Source organism: Phalacrocorax carbo, chromosome 1, assembly GCF_963921805.1.
Source record: "Phalacrocorax carbo chromosome 1, bPhaCar2.1, whole genome shotgun sequence".
In the NCBI taxonomy this organism is placed as follows: Eukaryota; Metazoa; Chordata; class Aves; order Suliformes; family Phalacrocoracidae; genus Phalacrocorax; species Phalacrocorax carbo.
The window spans coordinates 218,031,670-218,047,311 of NC_087513.1; the positions used below are offsets into that span (position 1 = coordinate 218,031,670).

Genomic DNA, 15,642 nt, shown 5'->3' on the forward strand with positions numbered 1-15,642 from the left:
AGGAGCCTGCTGCTGGCCCGGCCCAGGGCAGCCTCGGCCCCTGCCAAAGCCTCTCGCTGCTCCCGCCGCTCTGCTCCGGCAGCCGAAGCCAGCGGCACGGCCGCGGCACAGCCCGGGGTCGTGGTGGCACCCTGCGGCGCGGAGGCGAGCGGGGCACCCGGCACGCGCGGGCACGTCCCCGGCTCAGCCGAGCCCGGCCGGCGGCGCACAGCAACGTCGCGCTGGGAGACGGAGCTTTAGTGCAGCAGCAGCAAATGCATCGTGCACCTGCCGCCGCCTGAGGCTGCAAACCCAGCCTGGGGCTGCTCCCAGGACAGGCGAGGGGGGACCTGCCCCGGGCTGGGGGCTCTGAGTTGGCTGCCGGGCCAGCCCAGCCCACCGGCACAGCGATACCAGCCGTGCCGGAGCTGCTGCCCACGAGCACCGGAGCCCACCCCGGGGGTCAGCGTGCCATTCCCGCCGCCACGGTGGGCTCGGCCGGCCTGGCCCCTGCCCAAGGCAGCTGGCCCTGGCAGGGATGCCGCTGGCAGCCTGCCCTGCCAGGAGAGAGCTGGGTCGGGGACAGGGGCGCACGCAGCCACCCCCAAACTGCTCCGACGAGACGTGAGAACTGCCCAGGGCTGGAGTGCGGCCCCGGCAGCCGGTCCTGCTCACGGAGAGTCCTCTAGAAACACCTTTGGAGCGGGCAGAGCGGTTCCAGGAAGAAGAATTAAAATACATGCTGGGATGGGTGGTTTCCATCCACCGGGATGGGTGATGGTGACGGCACAAGGGCAGCCACGTGCGCCAGCAGCCAGCCCCAGGCGGGTGTCCCCATCGCCAGCGGGTCCCGTCTTCCCGGGGGGCTCTGAGTGAGGACGTGGGGTGCCCTGGACCCGGCATCAGTCTTCACTGCCGTGGGGCGGCGCATTGAAGTCGTTGCCGGTCAGGGTGATGGTGAAGGGCACGTCGATGACATCTCCGGCCACGTCCCGGGCAGTGGCTGTCCTCCAGGAGCGCAGGGGCTGGGTGGCTTTCTGGAAGCGCTGGGGGTGGGCGAGGGTGAGCAGGGGCTGCCCCGAGCCCCCGCGGGGCAGAGGGCAGCGGCGCTGCGGGAAGGGGCAGCAGCAGGCACGGCCGCAGAAGGGCTCAAACCCCACCTCTCACCCCAGCCCTTTTTCCCTCTTGGGGAAGGGACAGCATCGCCTCCGTGCCGTCGCCAGCCTCTCCCGCCCCGTCCCCAGCGCCGGGGCAGCCCGTGCCCTGCCCCCCTCCCCATCCCCACCCCTCGCACTCACGTCGCTCAGCGTCCCCGACTCGCGGCACAGGGCCACGGCGGCCCAGAGCGGGATCTGCAGGCAGGTGAGGGCGCCCATGCAGACGCCCAGGCTCGTGCCCCAGGCGGGGTACTCGTAGGTGCTGTAGCGCAGGGGCACGCTGTACATGTCCAGGACGGTGTAGATGAGCGTGAACTGAAGGGCAGAGCAGGCAGGAGCGACGTGACGCCGCGGCACTGCCTGGCCCCAGGGGTCTTGGCCGGGCTGGGCACCGCAGGGACCCCCAGGGCCACGCCAAACTCCCTCCAGCAGCCACAGAGGGGCCCAGGAGGGTGCCGGGACCAGGGCAGCCCTGCTCCAAACCCATGGCAAGAGCTGCCCCTCAGAAGGGAGGGAGAGGTGGAGGGAGAGGAGCTCTTATCCCCTCGACCTCCAGCCCCAGGCGGGCGCTCGGTGCTCACCAGCAGCAGGCAGGGGGTAAAGAAGGCCCAGCACACCTTGAAGTAGCCCAGCATGTGGCTGCACCAGGGCGGGCACCAGCAGACCATGTCCACGATGTCCTGGCAGAACTGGTTCACGCCTGCAGGAACCCCGGGAGAGGGTCACGGCCGTGCCGGCTGCGGCCCCTCCGTGGCACCCAGGCCACCCTGTGCTGGGGCTGAACCATGCCGGCCATGGCAGTGCTGAACATCCACCACGCTTCGGTGGGTGGGGAGGAAATTGCATCCCCCAAACACACACAGGGAAAATTGCACTTCTGCTTTGCGCCGTCGCCTTGCAGGGCTGAGCAGCGGCATGGGGGTAACTCCCTGCCCACCCCAGCTCCGAGCCGTCCACAGCTGCAGGTACAGCGACAGAGCCTGGCCACGGTTTGCTGTGAGCCCCAGGAATGCCAAGCCCTGGCAGCGTGGCAGCCAGGGGCTGTCCCGTGCCGTAAGCGCCCTGCGGCAGTGCCTGAGGGCTGGCAGCGCTGCACCCCTCACCGTAGCAGAAGGCGATGCCCAGGCACATGAAGAGGGCGACGACGATCAGCCCAAAGCCGGTGCTGTACGTGTCAAGGAGGGTGAACCAGAAGATGCCTCCCTGTGAGGTGGGGTGGGGGGCAGGGTCAGCACGGCTCAGGGCAGTGGGGTGGGCGCAGGGCACCCCGTGCCATGAACACCATTGACACCAAGGGCCACACACAGCCCTCCGTCCTCCTGCCCCAGGGCTTGAGCAGAGACTGGAGGGGAGAGGAGGGTGCTGGGCGCTGCCGGATGGGGATACAGCGGATCCCATACCTGGGTGACCAGCGGGAGCCCCAGCAGGTAGAAGGAGGTGCAGAGCGCACCCAGCAGTATCATCTTCCTCCTCCAGTCACGCAGGGCTGGGAACTCGTCCAGGATGGCTGTGATGATGCCCTCGATGTTCCCAAACTGAGGGTCGGGAGAGATCAGTGGGGAGGACGTCCCCTGCCTCCCCTGGGCTGGTTGCAGGGGATGGTCCTCACAGGGGGACTTGCAGGGCACTGTCCCGGTGTGCATCCCCGTCCCTGTGACACCTGGGCACGCAGAGAACCCCACGTGCCAGTGGGATGTGGCTGCATCCCTGCCCCACCACCCAGGGCGCAGCCCCGCATGCCTGGGCCCCTGCGTCCCCCCACCCCAGCACTGTGCTCCTGCTCCTGGCCCATGCAAGTCATGCCGTCTGCATGCCCAAGACGGGGTGTACCTGGCACCCCAGGGCCAGGCACAGGGCAGGACATGGGGCTGCCGGAGGTGACAATCACCAAAGTGTCCACTCCCAGGGTGAAGAGCATCAGGAAGAAGAGGATGGACCAGAACGGGGAGCCGGGCAGCAGGGAGAGGGCTTCGGGGTACGCCACGAACGCCAGCCCGGGGCCTGCGGGGTGAGACGAGGCGAAGCATGGTCGGACGTGCCGCGGTGAGATGGGCCAAGCCCAGCAAGCCAAGCTCATGCGAGCTCGGCTGCAGCCCTGCGCAGGGCACCGGGATGTCCCCTGGCACCGCACCAAGCCCATACCCGAGTCAGCAACCCTGCCCACGGGGATTTGTTTCCTCCAGGCCATGTGTCCCAGCACCGAGAAGATGGCGAAGCCGGTGAAGAAGCTGGTGCAGCAGTTCCCGATGGTGATGACCAGGGTGTCCCTGCCGGGGAGGGCGTCACAGCCCCACGCCCGTGGGGTAAGGGTGGAGACGGGGTCATCCCGATGGGCTGCAAGGTCCCATGGGGCTTGGACCTCCCCATCACCGCCCTGCTCCTCCCCAGCCGTGGCTGCACCCCCCCGAGCCCCCCGCGCCCCAGCCCTGCTCACCGGATGACGTTGTTGTCAAACTTGTTGTAGGAGGCCATGGAGAGCAGCCCCCCGAACCCGATGCCCAGGGAGTAGAAGATCTGCGAGGCCGCGTCGCTCCACACCTGGGGGATGATGGTGCGGGGGGCTGCAGGACTCCCCAGCCCAGCCTGCCCCGACGCCCCCGGCTCGGGGGGATCATGGCCATCGGGGACCCCCCCAGCCCTGTCGTGGGGTTACCTGGGCACTCCGCAGCCTGCTCCAGTCCGAGGAGAGGTAGAAGCGGACGCCGTTGAGGGAGCCGTCGAGCGTGGCCCCCCGGGTGATGAGGATGAGGATGACCAGGTAGGGGAAGGTGGCTGTGAAGTACACCACCTGCGCGGGACATGGCTCGGATCAGCCCCCCCCGCCAGCATGGCAGCCCCCCTGCTGCCCCCACGGCGCTGCCCCTCACCTTGCCCGAGCTGCGGATGCCCTTCAGCATGCAGAGGAAGACGAGGATCCAGGCTGCCAGCAGGCACAGGGCGAGGGGCCACTGCACGGGGCCGGGGTCCCCGAGGCCGGAGCTGTGCTTCACCCCCAGAACCTGCTCGCTGCAGTGTGGGGATGCAGGGCAGTGGGACGGGGGGGTGCGGGGCACCCCTGTCACCGCCGCAATGTCCTCGCCCACCCCTCTGCCATTCACAAAGCCTCTGCTGCCTGTGGGGGTTCAGCCCCGGCGCCCCTGGACCAGGGGAGCTGGAGCTGGACCCCTGGACAAGGCCCAAGGGAGGCGCACATCAACGCTGCCTCACGAGGACTTACTTCCAGAAAACCTCACTGGCACTGGCCCAGCCGGCGCTCCCCGACGTGTTCTGCAAGACACAGCCCCGGCAGGTCCTTGTCACGGCCACTGCCACCATCCCTGATGTCCTTCCTGGCCCCAGCCCCAGCCGTGGACCCCCACCCTCTTCTGCTGCAGGCAAAGCTTCTCCCAACAGAAACAACCTCCCCGGTCCTCCCGCAGCATCTGGCCCCGCAGCATCCCACCCTGGGACCCTGCCACGCTGCCAGCCCGGCGACCCCGACCTGGCAGAGGTGCGCGTTCCAGGGGGCATCGCAGGACCAGGGCAGGGGGCTCTGGAAGGAGGAGCCCAGGTAGTAGAAAGCCCAGGCGATGACGACGTTGTAGTAGAGGGACACCAGGGAGGACACGATCAGCATGGCTACGCCAACACCTGCGAGAGGAGAGGGGCTGCTGAGGGGGGGCGGGCAGGGGCCCGACTGCATCCCACAGACCCCTGGCCCTGAAATGGTCCCAGGGGACGGAGAGGTGGCAGACCTGCCCGGGGCTCAGGGTGCAGGCTGGGGCCTCACCAAGGGGTGTCCCAGCCCCAGTGCCCACCCTGCACCCCTTCCCACAGCCCCGCCAGCCCCAGCAGCTGCAGGGGTAGGAAGGAGAGGTGCCCCCAGCCCCCAGCCCCACCTTTCAGGATCGGGCAGCACTTCCAGACAGTGATGGGTCCCGTGGCCCCATACTGGCCCAGGCTCAGCTCCATGAGGAAGAGGGGCAGCCCCACGACGAGTAGCATGATGAAGTAGGGGATGAGGAAGACACCTGGGAGGAGAGGGGCAGCAGGTTGGGGGGATGGCCAGCACCAGTCTGGGCTCCCCAAAGGACAGACATGCATGGTTTGGCTTTGTGCCGGGGACATGTGTCCAGGCAGGATGCAGAGGAGCAGGGAAAGCTCCAGGGGGCTGCTGGCGCCATCCTGGGGACTGTCCCCAGCAGACAAATTCTGCAGCGGGGGCCTGAGCAGGGAGCTGGTGGGATCCCACTGGCCCTGGCTTGGCATGGGTGGTGGGAACAGTGCTGGGGTGCAGCCATGGGTGCTGCAGTGGTGCTCAGGGCCATGGGAGGCTCAGGGCTGCGGGACGCTCAGGGCTGTGGGACTGTCAGGGCTGTGGGATGCTCAGGGCCACGGGATGCTCAGGGCCATGGGATGCTCAGGGCCACGGGATGCTCAGGGCCGCGGGATGCTCAGGGCCGTGGGATGCTCAGGGCCATGGGATGCTCAGGGCCGTGGGATGCTCAGGGCCACGGGATGCTCAGGGCCATGGGATGCTCAGGGCCGTGGGATGCTCAGGGCCATGGGATGCTCAGGGCCGTGGGATGCTCAGGGCCATGGGATGCTCAGGGCTGTGGGATGTGCCCACAGCAGATCCTGGTGTTTCCTCTGGCGATACACTGACATCTCCATCTTTACACAGCTTGTCTCACCAATGGCCTTCTCTGTGGAGGAAATCCTGCTCCGTGCAGCCCCAGCCAGGCCAAATTAGTGCTTGAAAAGGACATTTTCCAGGGGAGGAATTGGCATTTCCCAGCTGGCAGCCAGTTGCAGCCCAAGCCCAGCCTGTCCCGGTGGCAAAGCTGTGGCGCAGCGATCGCAGGTCCCCGCAGCGGAGCAGCTCTCCAGCTACGATGCCGTAGTCAAACCCCGCTCCCCCGCAGCCACGCTGACAGGCCAGACACGGGGCTCACTGCTCGTGAGCCCGGCACTCATTAGCACAGCGCTGGGGGGGCACACTGCCTCCGCATCTGCTGCGGGGAACCATCAGCCAGCCCTGGCAGAGGCTTTGCAGGGCTCAGCCTGTGGGAGAGGGGACCACCGCGGGTTTAAAGCCCCATCGGGGCATTGGGAGCTCCTGCTTGGCTGTTGGCAGAGGCTGGGAGCGAGGGCCCCATGGTGCCGCAGCCCCGCCGGCTCCCTGCAGCTGGAGGCACCGTCCGTGGGGCCGGGGGACCGGGCTGCGGGACCGAGGTCGTGCAGCGCGTCCCTGCTCTGCCCACGGCACTGGGAAATGGCGGCTCTGGGTGCTTTGCTGCCGGTCCAACACGTCCCACGGTGCTGGCAATGCAGGGGTCTTCCGCAAGATGTACCGCATGGGGGACAAAGCTCCCGACCTCCCCAGCTTCAGGATAAAACCCCCACGACTGCCTTCCCCCCCATCCCCATCCCTTGGGGCAGGGGTTGGGGGGGGTGGCATCTCCCTGTGCACCCCAATTTCTCCTGCTGGCCCCAAGCCCCTTGGGCTGATGCTGCTCGGAGGGTGGGCAGGGATGAGCCTTCCCGTCCCGCGCTGCCCACGGGCAGCGTGGGCCCTGCATGGCGGGCGGGCGGCAGTGACATCCAGTGGCGAGCACACCGGTCGCTGCGCCCGCCCGAGGCTGCCCTGGCCTTGCTGGGATGAGGGGGTCCGGGGGGAGATGCGCCCCACAAGGCTCCCGCAGCACAGCCTGTCTCCTGCCCTCCCCGGCCCCGAGGGAGCACCCGGCCGTGGGTCCGGCTGTGCAGCCCCTCGGGAAGGGGGTGACTTTTCCGGAGGGTTCGCAGCCAACCCTGCAGCCCAGCCCCAGCACGGGGCACGACCCAGCAGTGAGCCTTGCCCCAAGAGCCAAATTCCTCCCCGGTTAAGCAAAGTGCAAAGCTTGGCAGAGCCCAGCTCTGGCACGTCCCACCAAGGCGCCGGTGCTGCCCCAGACCTGCGCGGCGTCGCAGGGACGGGTGCCAGCCCCGGCAGGGTGAGCGCACGCAGGGCAGGGTGTTTTGAAGCCAGACCTGCTCGCACCAGCTCAGCCAGGGACACCTCTGGTGTTGGGGGCAGCTGGAGCACGGGGCTGGGGTTTGGGGGACCATGGAGTGCCCGTCCCCCACTCCTGTGCCATGGGCTGCTGCCGCCGCATGAACACACCTGCCGCCCGGCCGTGCCCCGAACAAGTCGGTCGGCCCGTCAGCAAATGACTTCAGTCACAGTGATTTACAGAGCATCCGTGGGGTGAAGGGGAAACCACCAACGTGACTGGGCAGTTTGGAGCAAATGTAGAAAGCAAGTGCAATAAAAGCGCCGCAGACTGCGCTGGGGAGCACCGGGGATCCCGAGGCAGCAGCAGAGCGGTGCAGGCTTCTGCGATGCTCAGCATGAGGGCAGGTGCCAGAGGGCAGAGCAACGTGGGTCGGAGGCACAGCAAAGGCGGCAAGGACTGGACGGGGAGAGGTGACCCCTCCAGCTGGGTGCAAGAGGAGACAACATCAGGACAGCAGAAGCAGCGAGGGACTCAGGAGTGACCTTTGGGGAGGTTTCTCCTATCCCACAGCCCAAAGACCTGGCACTGCATCCTGGGGCGTTGCCACCAAGCACCAGCTACATGCAGAGCTGCCTGCACTTTGTCCTGACCCAGAAGTGTGGCAGGTTATTGCCCCCGCTTGGCCGCCTTCCCGGGTGCTCCTGCCCAACAGAATCGGAATTTTTCAGTGGATGAGCTCCTCCGCACACCGTGCACAACAGCCTGCAGCTGCGTGGCACCAGACAGTCCCTGCTGCTGCTGCAGAGGGGCTGACAGTGCTGCAGGGGGGTCACCGTCATTGTGGCTGAGCTCCCTTCCCCAGGCAGGGACGGAGATGCTCTGCCTGGGGCAGAGATGCTCTGCAGAAGGGCTCTGCCTGGCAGCAGCTCTTTTTGGCCAAACCACCCTGAACGGCGTTGCAGGCTGCCCCAGGCTCACCCCAGAGGCAGGGGCATCTCTGGGCTGTGCAGGGCAGCCCCAGCAGGAGCAGAAATCCTCTGGCAGACCCGCGGGGACATGCTTTGAACTCTTAAAGTGTCCTTCTCCCGTGGCCCTCATGGTGGGATTAAAGTGGTGGTGTCCAGGTGGGCAACACAAGACCCAGAATCCTGCCAGCACCCATGTTTGCTGCCCTGGAGAGCACAGCCCCCGTGCATGGTCACGCTGTCCCGCCCCAGCCCCCCGTGCTCCCGGCCCCCATCCAGGACAAGTGAGCAGTGCCTGGGGAGGGGACGTGTGTGTCGGCAGCAGGCACCCACCTCCTCCGTTGCGGTAACACAGGTAGGGAAAGCGCCAGATGTTGCCCAGCCCCACGCAGTAGCCTAGGCAGGACAGCAGGAACTCATGCTTGCCAGCCCAGGTCTCCTGGGGTGGGCTGGAGGCCAGGGTCTCAGGCTGGGGCTGGGGTCCTGGCCAGGCATGGCTGGTGGGGTCGGCGGTTGGACCCTCCACCTGGAAGATGTTGACCTGCGAAGGGGAGCAGAGTGTCAGGAACCGCTGGCTGCAGCCCGCAAACCCTGCAAGGATCCCCGGCTTGGCTGCGCCCAGCCCTCCCTGAAAAAGCATCTGGTTCCCAAAGGAGCCTCGGGGCTCTCGCTGAAACCTGCCCAGCGGGAGCCTGTGGTGGCCCGTGCCATGGGATGTGGGAGGCTCGGGCTAGCCCAGAGCTCCGTGCTCCTCCCCAGGCTCCAGGAGCCAGGCACAGGTCCAGGCAGACCCCAGCCCAAAAGCCCTGGGTGTGTTTGATCCAGCAGAGCCTCCCATAGCGTGGAAGTCAGCAGCCGGCATCCACCCGTGCTGGGTTTTCCTCTCTGCTCTGCCTTATGCACTATCTAACCACAGGCACTGCCAGGATTGGCACCCCAGCATCCAGCCCTGCGCCGGGCAGATAAGGGTGGGTGCAGGGGTGCTTGCCCCTGCTCAGCACCGCCAAGGCCAGTGGGGCCATGCCCGGCTCCCACCTTTGCCAGTGTCCCGCCCGTGTGCCTGGCCAGGGGTGCTGTGAGCAAGGGTTGGAGACGTCGGCTCACGCTGTGCCGAGGCAAAGCGCTGCTGGATGCACAGAGGAGAGAGCCGGTGCCGCGCAGACCATCGCCTCGTGTGGGCAGAGGTGGAGGTCCAGCAGGGCGATGGGGGCGCGCACCTCTCACTAGCCCCGGACCCCGCACCCGGGCTTTGCCAGCACCTCTGCTGAAGGGGGGCATACGCGGTGGGAAACGGGGATATTGTGCCTCGTTCTTTATGCTGCGTTACTGCCCCGATTACTCCTGCGGCCGGCCGGCGGCTCGGGGGGTCCCGGGGCCCATAGAGGCTGCGGGACAGCTGCTCTGCTCCCAGAGCACGGCCGGCAGCACCGCAGGGAGCTGCAAGGCCACGGCAGGGTTTGGGGCTGTGATCCCTTCCACTAGCACCAGCCTCCTTGGGCACAGGTCCTGCCACTCTGGGGAGCACGGAGGGATCCCCCAGATCAGCCCGCAGAGGCTGCTCCAGCCTCGCGGTCCTTCCCTGGAGGTCCCCTCTTGCCACCTGGGCTGCAGATCCCCGGCAAGGTGGGACTGCCAGGAGAGAAGGGGATCAGCTGGGGGAGGTTCTAGCGGCGTGATGGTACTTGGGAATGTTGTTGCATGGGGAAATTCTTGTAGTATCAGTGTTACAGCAGATGCGAACGGTTGTTCCCCGCCCAACTGCGCGCAGCCCGCAGGGGACGGAGCACGGGGCCTCGAGAGCATGTGGCTCCCATCCCAGCCCTGCCTCTGGCAAGCCCAGCGCTGCCGTGACTCAGTTTCCCCCACCTGCGGGACCCCGCGGGGGAAGCACCGCTCAAGGCAGAGGAGCGTCGCTCAGTGACGAAGCAGCGTTATGAATCACAGACCGCAAAGCTGAGATCAGGCCTGATCTCACGCGCAACACAAGCCAAAGGCTGGACTGCCCAGGCTCCGCTCCCACTGGAGCGTGAGGCTTTAATTTTAGAAAAGGATCTAGTTTTGAATCAAATTAAAAAAAACACCTCCATGATGCAGTGTCCCTGCTCAGGCTTGAGGGGGCTGATCCAGTGTGTGCTTGTCCTGCATAGCACCCTTTTCCTCTGCTCACACCACCCCTTCCTAAGCAACGGGATGGGTCATCGGGAAAGCAACCTGCAAACCCCAGCATGTGGAAAGTGCTCCTCTATCTCTACAGTCTCCAGAGGCTGCAGAAGCCCTGAAATCCAGCACATTCCCCGCCCCACCGCTCTCTCCCGGGGCGGTGGGCAGCACAGCCCCCGGCAGATGTGCCTTGCGGCAGGCAGCAGCACTGGCCAGGCTCGACAGAGCGGAGGGCGGCTCTCCCGGGCCAGTGCCAGAGGGTGGCCGAGACACGGGCATTTTGGGGCTTTCCAGAGCCAACAGTTTCTTGGCCACATGCAGCCGCGAGACACGGAGATGTCTGCTCTTGTGCAAAGTCCATAGGTGCAGCACAGCTCCCTCCAGGCACCTGATCCAAGGGGACAGCAGCCAGCACCCCCCTGACCTTGTGCACTCCAGAAACCAGGGCGAGCCTCACCATGCGCCTTCCTGCAAGGTACCAGGTGTCAGCTCTCGATTATCTGTGGGTGATTGAACCAAAGTGCAGACTGACTATGCCATCAGCCGAACCGGCACTGCGTCAAAGCCGTTTGTCCTCCCAGAACTGGCTGGGAAGCACGGTGCAGGGATGCCTGGTGTGGTTACAGGAGCCAGCCCGGGCACGGCAGGGCCAGTGCAGACCTAGCAAGCCCTGCTGAGCCCGCCAAGCTGTACAGGTGCCCTATGCCCCGGCAGCATCTGCCGTCCCCACACCTCCTGGGGCTTCCCACTACCAGTGTCCTCATCCCCCATCACCCAGAGCAATGGAAAGGTGGTTGTAACCGCTGTCAAAAAGCACCCACGCCGCTCTCCTCCCTGCTGCTTTGAACACAGGAGGCGATACATGTGCAGCACCTTCCCTGGGGAGGTCAGCGAGGGTGGAGGGGGAGTTAAAATGCTACCAGGGAATGCAAGAAACCTGCCACAGGACAACCAAGGGCCTCCTGGGCAAGTCTCCCGGCTCAGGGCGCTGCTCTTGCCCTTCTTCCACAGGGCTGCCTTGTTCATGCACCCACAGTGCCCACATCCCAGCCGTGGGGCAATTAATGCAGCCCTACACATTTCCAGTCATCCGTTATAGGTACTGGAGCTGTGGAAGTTCCCTGAACAGCCCGTCTGGCCCCACTGGCTCAGCAGGACCCGCTCCCTGCCACCCTACCCACCCCAAATGCTGGCAAAGTGATGGGGGGTGTCTCAGGAAGGAGGGGCAGGATGGGGCCGAGGAAGAGCGGTGCTCGGCAGCCTTTGGCGGAGCCGGCAGCAGGGCTGTGCAAGCACCCCGGCCCCACTGCTCGCCACCCGCTCGCCACGGGGAGATGGCGCAGTGGGATGCGAGGGCTCCAGCCCAGCCAGTCTCAGCCCAGAGCATCCAGCGCTGTCACCGTGACCAAGCCCTGTCCCATCCTGAGCCCCCATGTCTTGCACAGCAGCAGGACCAGATGGCTGAAGCCCCAAGGGCAGCCTGCAGCCCCCCCAGGCCGGACCACAGGGGCTGCACACAGGGGGCTGTGAGCAGCCCCATCTCCCCCGCCACTCGTGTGTGTCACGGTTTAGACCCAGCCAGCAACTGAGCCCCACGCAGCCCCTCACTCACTGCCCCCACCCCATGGAATGAGGGAGAGAATTGCAAGGGCCAAAGTAAGAAAACTTGTGCATTGAGATAAGAACAGTTTAATAAATAAAATAAAACAGTAATAATAATAGCAGCGTATTGAAAAGGAAAATAACGAGAGAGAGGTGAAACCTCGGGAGGAGGAAAAAAACCTAAACAAGTGATGCAAACATTCACGACCCACCAACTGATGCTGTTGGTCCCCGAGCCGCGATCGCTGCCTCCCTCCCCCGGCCAGCTCCCCCCAGGTAACATACTGGGCATGACGTTACACGATATGGAATGTCCCTTTGGCCAGTGTGAATCCGCTCTCCTGGCTGTGCCCCCTCCCCTCCCGGCTTCTTGTGCACCCGGCAGAGCCCGGGGAGCCAGCAATGTCCTTGACTAGTATAAACACCACCCAGCAACAACTAAAACATCGGTGCGTTATCAATATTATTCTCATACTAAGTCCAAAGCACAGCACTGTGCCATCTGCAGTGAAGAAAATTAACCCTATCCCAGCTAAAACCATGACAATGTGCTCACGCTGCCTGGGGCTACCCGGGAGCAGTGACCCCCCTCAGCTTGCCTGTCCCACACTCTGTCCCCCAGAAGGAAATTTGCCTGCACAAACCCACAGGCAGCAGCCTGCACCCGCACCCAACAGACCCCGCTTGCCCTTGGCCACCAAGTGCCGCAGCAGCACGAGCCATCGGGTGAGCGCCCTGACACAAGGGCGAGCAGGGGAGTCCCTTCAGCCCTTTAACAGAGATGCTCTGGAAAGCATCAGCCCCACGTGCCCTCGAGAGGAGAGCTGGCCTCGCCGGGCACAGCCTCCCCAGAGCCCTCCAGACCGGTGGGAGCCCTGCCCCGCACCCTGGGCTCCGGCTGCCTTATGCACCCTGAGAAATCCTGGTGGCTCCACCAAACTGCAGCCATGGGGCAAAGAGCAAGGGTGCGGCACGGGTGGGCGTGCAGAGGGGGCACTGCTCCACGGCGGAGGGGTTGCAAGGGGAACTGAGCCGGGCTGAGACCCAAAGGCCGGCCGTCATCTTGGCACGTGGGTGGCTAAGGGATCTGCAGAAACCCCTCTAGGATCCAGACTTCCCCGGTGCCGCTCCCACCACAACCGCGGCTCACTGGTGGGGTTCCTAGCGTGGCCAGCTGCAACACGGCTGTGGAGGGTGACCTGCACCCCGTGGGTCACCAGCACCGGGAGCAGGGGCTCCTGCAGCCCGGGGCAGCGCAGAGCAGGGCAGACACGTCCCCTCAGGGCCCCGGTCCTACCGTGGGCTCCGGCGGCGTGGCGGGGTCCGGGGGTCCCGGCGTGTCGAGGTGGCCGGTGCCCGGCATTTCCTGCTCGGCGGCGGGAGGGAGGGACGGCCGCGCTCGCTCACCTGCACCAGGTGCAGCTCCGCCCTGGCCCGCCCCAGCTGGGGGTGCAGGATCTGCTGCGACGGGGTGCCCACGAGCCCCCCCAGAGCCTGCAGCCTGCACAGCCCCCCACAAACGGTTCATCCCACTTGCTTTTGTAGCCAGGAGGGACCAGAGGCATCCCCGCCTGCTCAGGATGCGTTCTGGGATGGGGCTGTGCTCCGCGGGGTGAGACAGGACCCGTGGCTCGTCCAGAGCTCGGTGCAGGGTGTGCACTAGGGTGGCCCCTCTCAGCACGGAGCCTCTGCTGGGACGTGGCCTCGTGCTGGGCTCCCCGGACACCCGTGGCTGAGCCACGCTGCAGGAGCCGCCCGGTGCCTTCGCCAGCCGCGGCCCTGCGCTGGAGGGGCACCGAGGCACGGGGCGGCGGCACTGCCAAGGCAGCCGACCCCGACCCCGCTGCAGAGCCGTGTGAGAAGGCAGGTGACAGTGCCCAGTGCTGCAGGCCAGTGGGAATGAAGGCATGGGGAAAAGGGGGGAGTGGTATGAAGGGACACGGAGGGGTCCGCTGTCCCCTCCAAGCTGAACAACGTCCGCGTGGAAGGAAGGAGCAGTTTCAGGAACGGCTCCATCTCCCTTTACAGGTTATCTATGGTGGCCACATCCCCCAAAACACCCGTTATTGTCACCCTATCTTCACAGTTAGTGTCTGTGCTCTCCTGGCCTGTTTGCTGGGAAAACCAAGGCAGCCAAATAAGGAGCAGAAATAGTGGTGTGGGTTTTCTGGGAGACAGACTGCTGCTGCCTTTGCACAGGCTCAGCGTCAGCAGCAGTAGCAGCTGCCGGACGAGCAAAACTTAAAAACTGTGATATAACCATGAAAGAATATTTCTCCTGCAGTTCCCCCATTCTAGTCACTGAGTCATCTTCTGCTCTTGTTTGCGTTTCTGCCTCCTTTCCTCTGCATCTTCCAGGGGACGCTGGGATAGATCCCTGAGCCTCTGCTGCATGTCAGCTTCCGTCTCTCTCAGTATTACGTGCATTTTTTTCATGGCTGAAGCTCTGGCCCTGCCTGTCTTTGGCCATTGCTGTCACACTGCATCTGGAGCCAGCTGCTTCTAGCCTCTGAACAAGCAGGTTCCTCAGAGGAAATACCCCTTGAACCAGAACTATCCCTTACCACCGCAGCAGGGAGAGCGGAGAAAGGGACAGATTTCAAACACAGATTCAGCAGAATCAACTCTTTTCAACCGAGAACACTCTTGCAGGATGGGAATGGGTCGTGAATTGTCCAGTGATCCACTAAGCTGGTGACCCCCCTCTGAAAGACTGTATAAAGACTTTGTGGGGTGACTGCATGTGAGTCTAAGTCAGGAGCAAAAAGGAAGCTCATCAAGGGAGGAAACCAGATGAAGAAAGAGTCATTCTGTGTGGTGACTGTGGTCGCCTTCATCTCACGCCATCTGCCAGAGCGCTGCTGTACTCCTGGGGCAGCGCAAAGTGCGCAAAGTCCTAGACCTTGTGAGAGAGACAGTCAAAATCAAGCAGCCTCTTCAAATAAACAGCATTACTACAGATGCTTCTGGGTCAAGGAATTAACTGTAATACCACCCAAAAGAGGGAAATGGAAGAGGTATTTTTAACTTGGGTAGTTTTGGTGGTCTTGTTTACGGTAGAGCTTTGCACACAGTCGGCCTGGGGCAACTGAGAAACCAGTAATCAGAGTTGGGGAATTAGCATAGTGTGCTATGATGCACAAAACAACCAGGAGGCAGAGGATTAGACTTTCCCGTCTGTATTGTCTCCTCAAAGACTGGATCCCATAAGAAAAATGCTCACAACTTCCACTGTAGCCTTGGGGCCCTCAGAGCCAGAGTCACAGAGCAGCCTAGGCCTTTGTCCCTGGCAGGATTACGATACCTCTGCACAGCTCAGTCTATGACTCAAGGCCTTCACCTCATTCTCATGGTTTTCCCTGCTTTGGCCAGAGATCTTCCTCAAGCCCAACAGCCTGCCACTTGCACCAGGAGCGCTGCCAGCTGGGCAGCCTGACACTGCAGCACTGTCAGTATCTTCAGGATGAGTCTTCTCAGGGCCCAGCCCAGTAGGTGACCTACAAGCACACAGCACAAGTCAGCAGGACTGGGAAAAGCAGGAGAACTCAACCAGGAAAACTGGAGAGAGCCTCCTTCCTGAGGAAGCCTGCAGCCTGCCAGGGACTGCGTTCCCTGGGTGATGGGGAGCACAAGTGTGAATCTCCTCCAAAGGGAAGATGTGAACTCAAGACTTGCCCAGCTTTACCAGCTACCTAGTCAGATACATGATCATCAGCATCACCAATGGCTGCTTTGGAAGAGAGGCCTGAACTCTGTTCCCCTGCTGAAAGGGAGGTTGGATCTTTTGGTCCAGAAGAGAGG

General features: G+C 64.2%; 1 protein-coding gene across 1 annotated transcript; it reads right to left on the bottom strand.

Moving 5' to 3' along the window:
- Positions 1–199: 199 nt before the first annotated feature.
- LOC135313335 (sodium-dependent proline transporter-like) lies at positions 200–13,314 on the bottom strand. The gene is made up of 15 exons (XM_064450991.1): positions 13,139–13,314; positions 8,413–8,620; positions 5,015–5,146; positions 4,618–4,766; positions 4,354–4,403; positions 4,004–4,142; positions 3,790–3,924; positions 3,571–3,674; positions 3,279–3,403; positions 3,025–3,137; positions 2,537–2,671; positions 2,240–2,339; positions 1,718–1,836; positions 1,278–1,451; positions 200–1,025 (listed from the first exon to the last, which is right to left on the bottom strand). The coding sequence occupies exons 1-15, from the start codon at positions 13,202–13,204 to the stop codon at positions 882–884; spliced, it is 1,893 nt and encodes a 630-aa protein (XP_064307061.1). The 5' UTR covers positions 13,205–13,314; the 3' UTR covers positions 200–881.
- Positions 13,315–15,642: the final 2,328 nt, after the last annotated feature.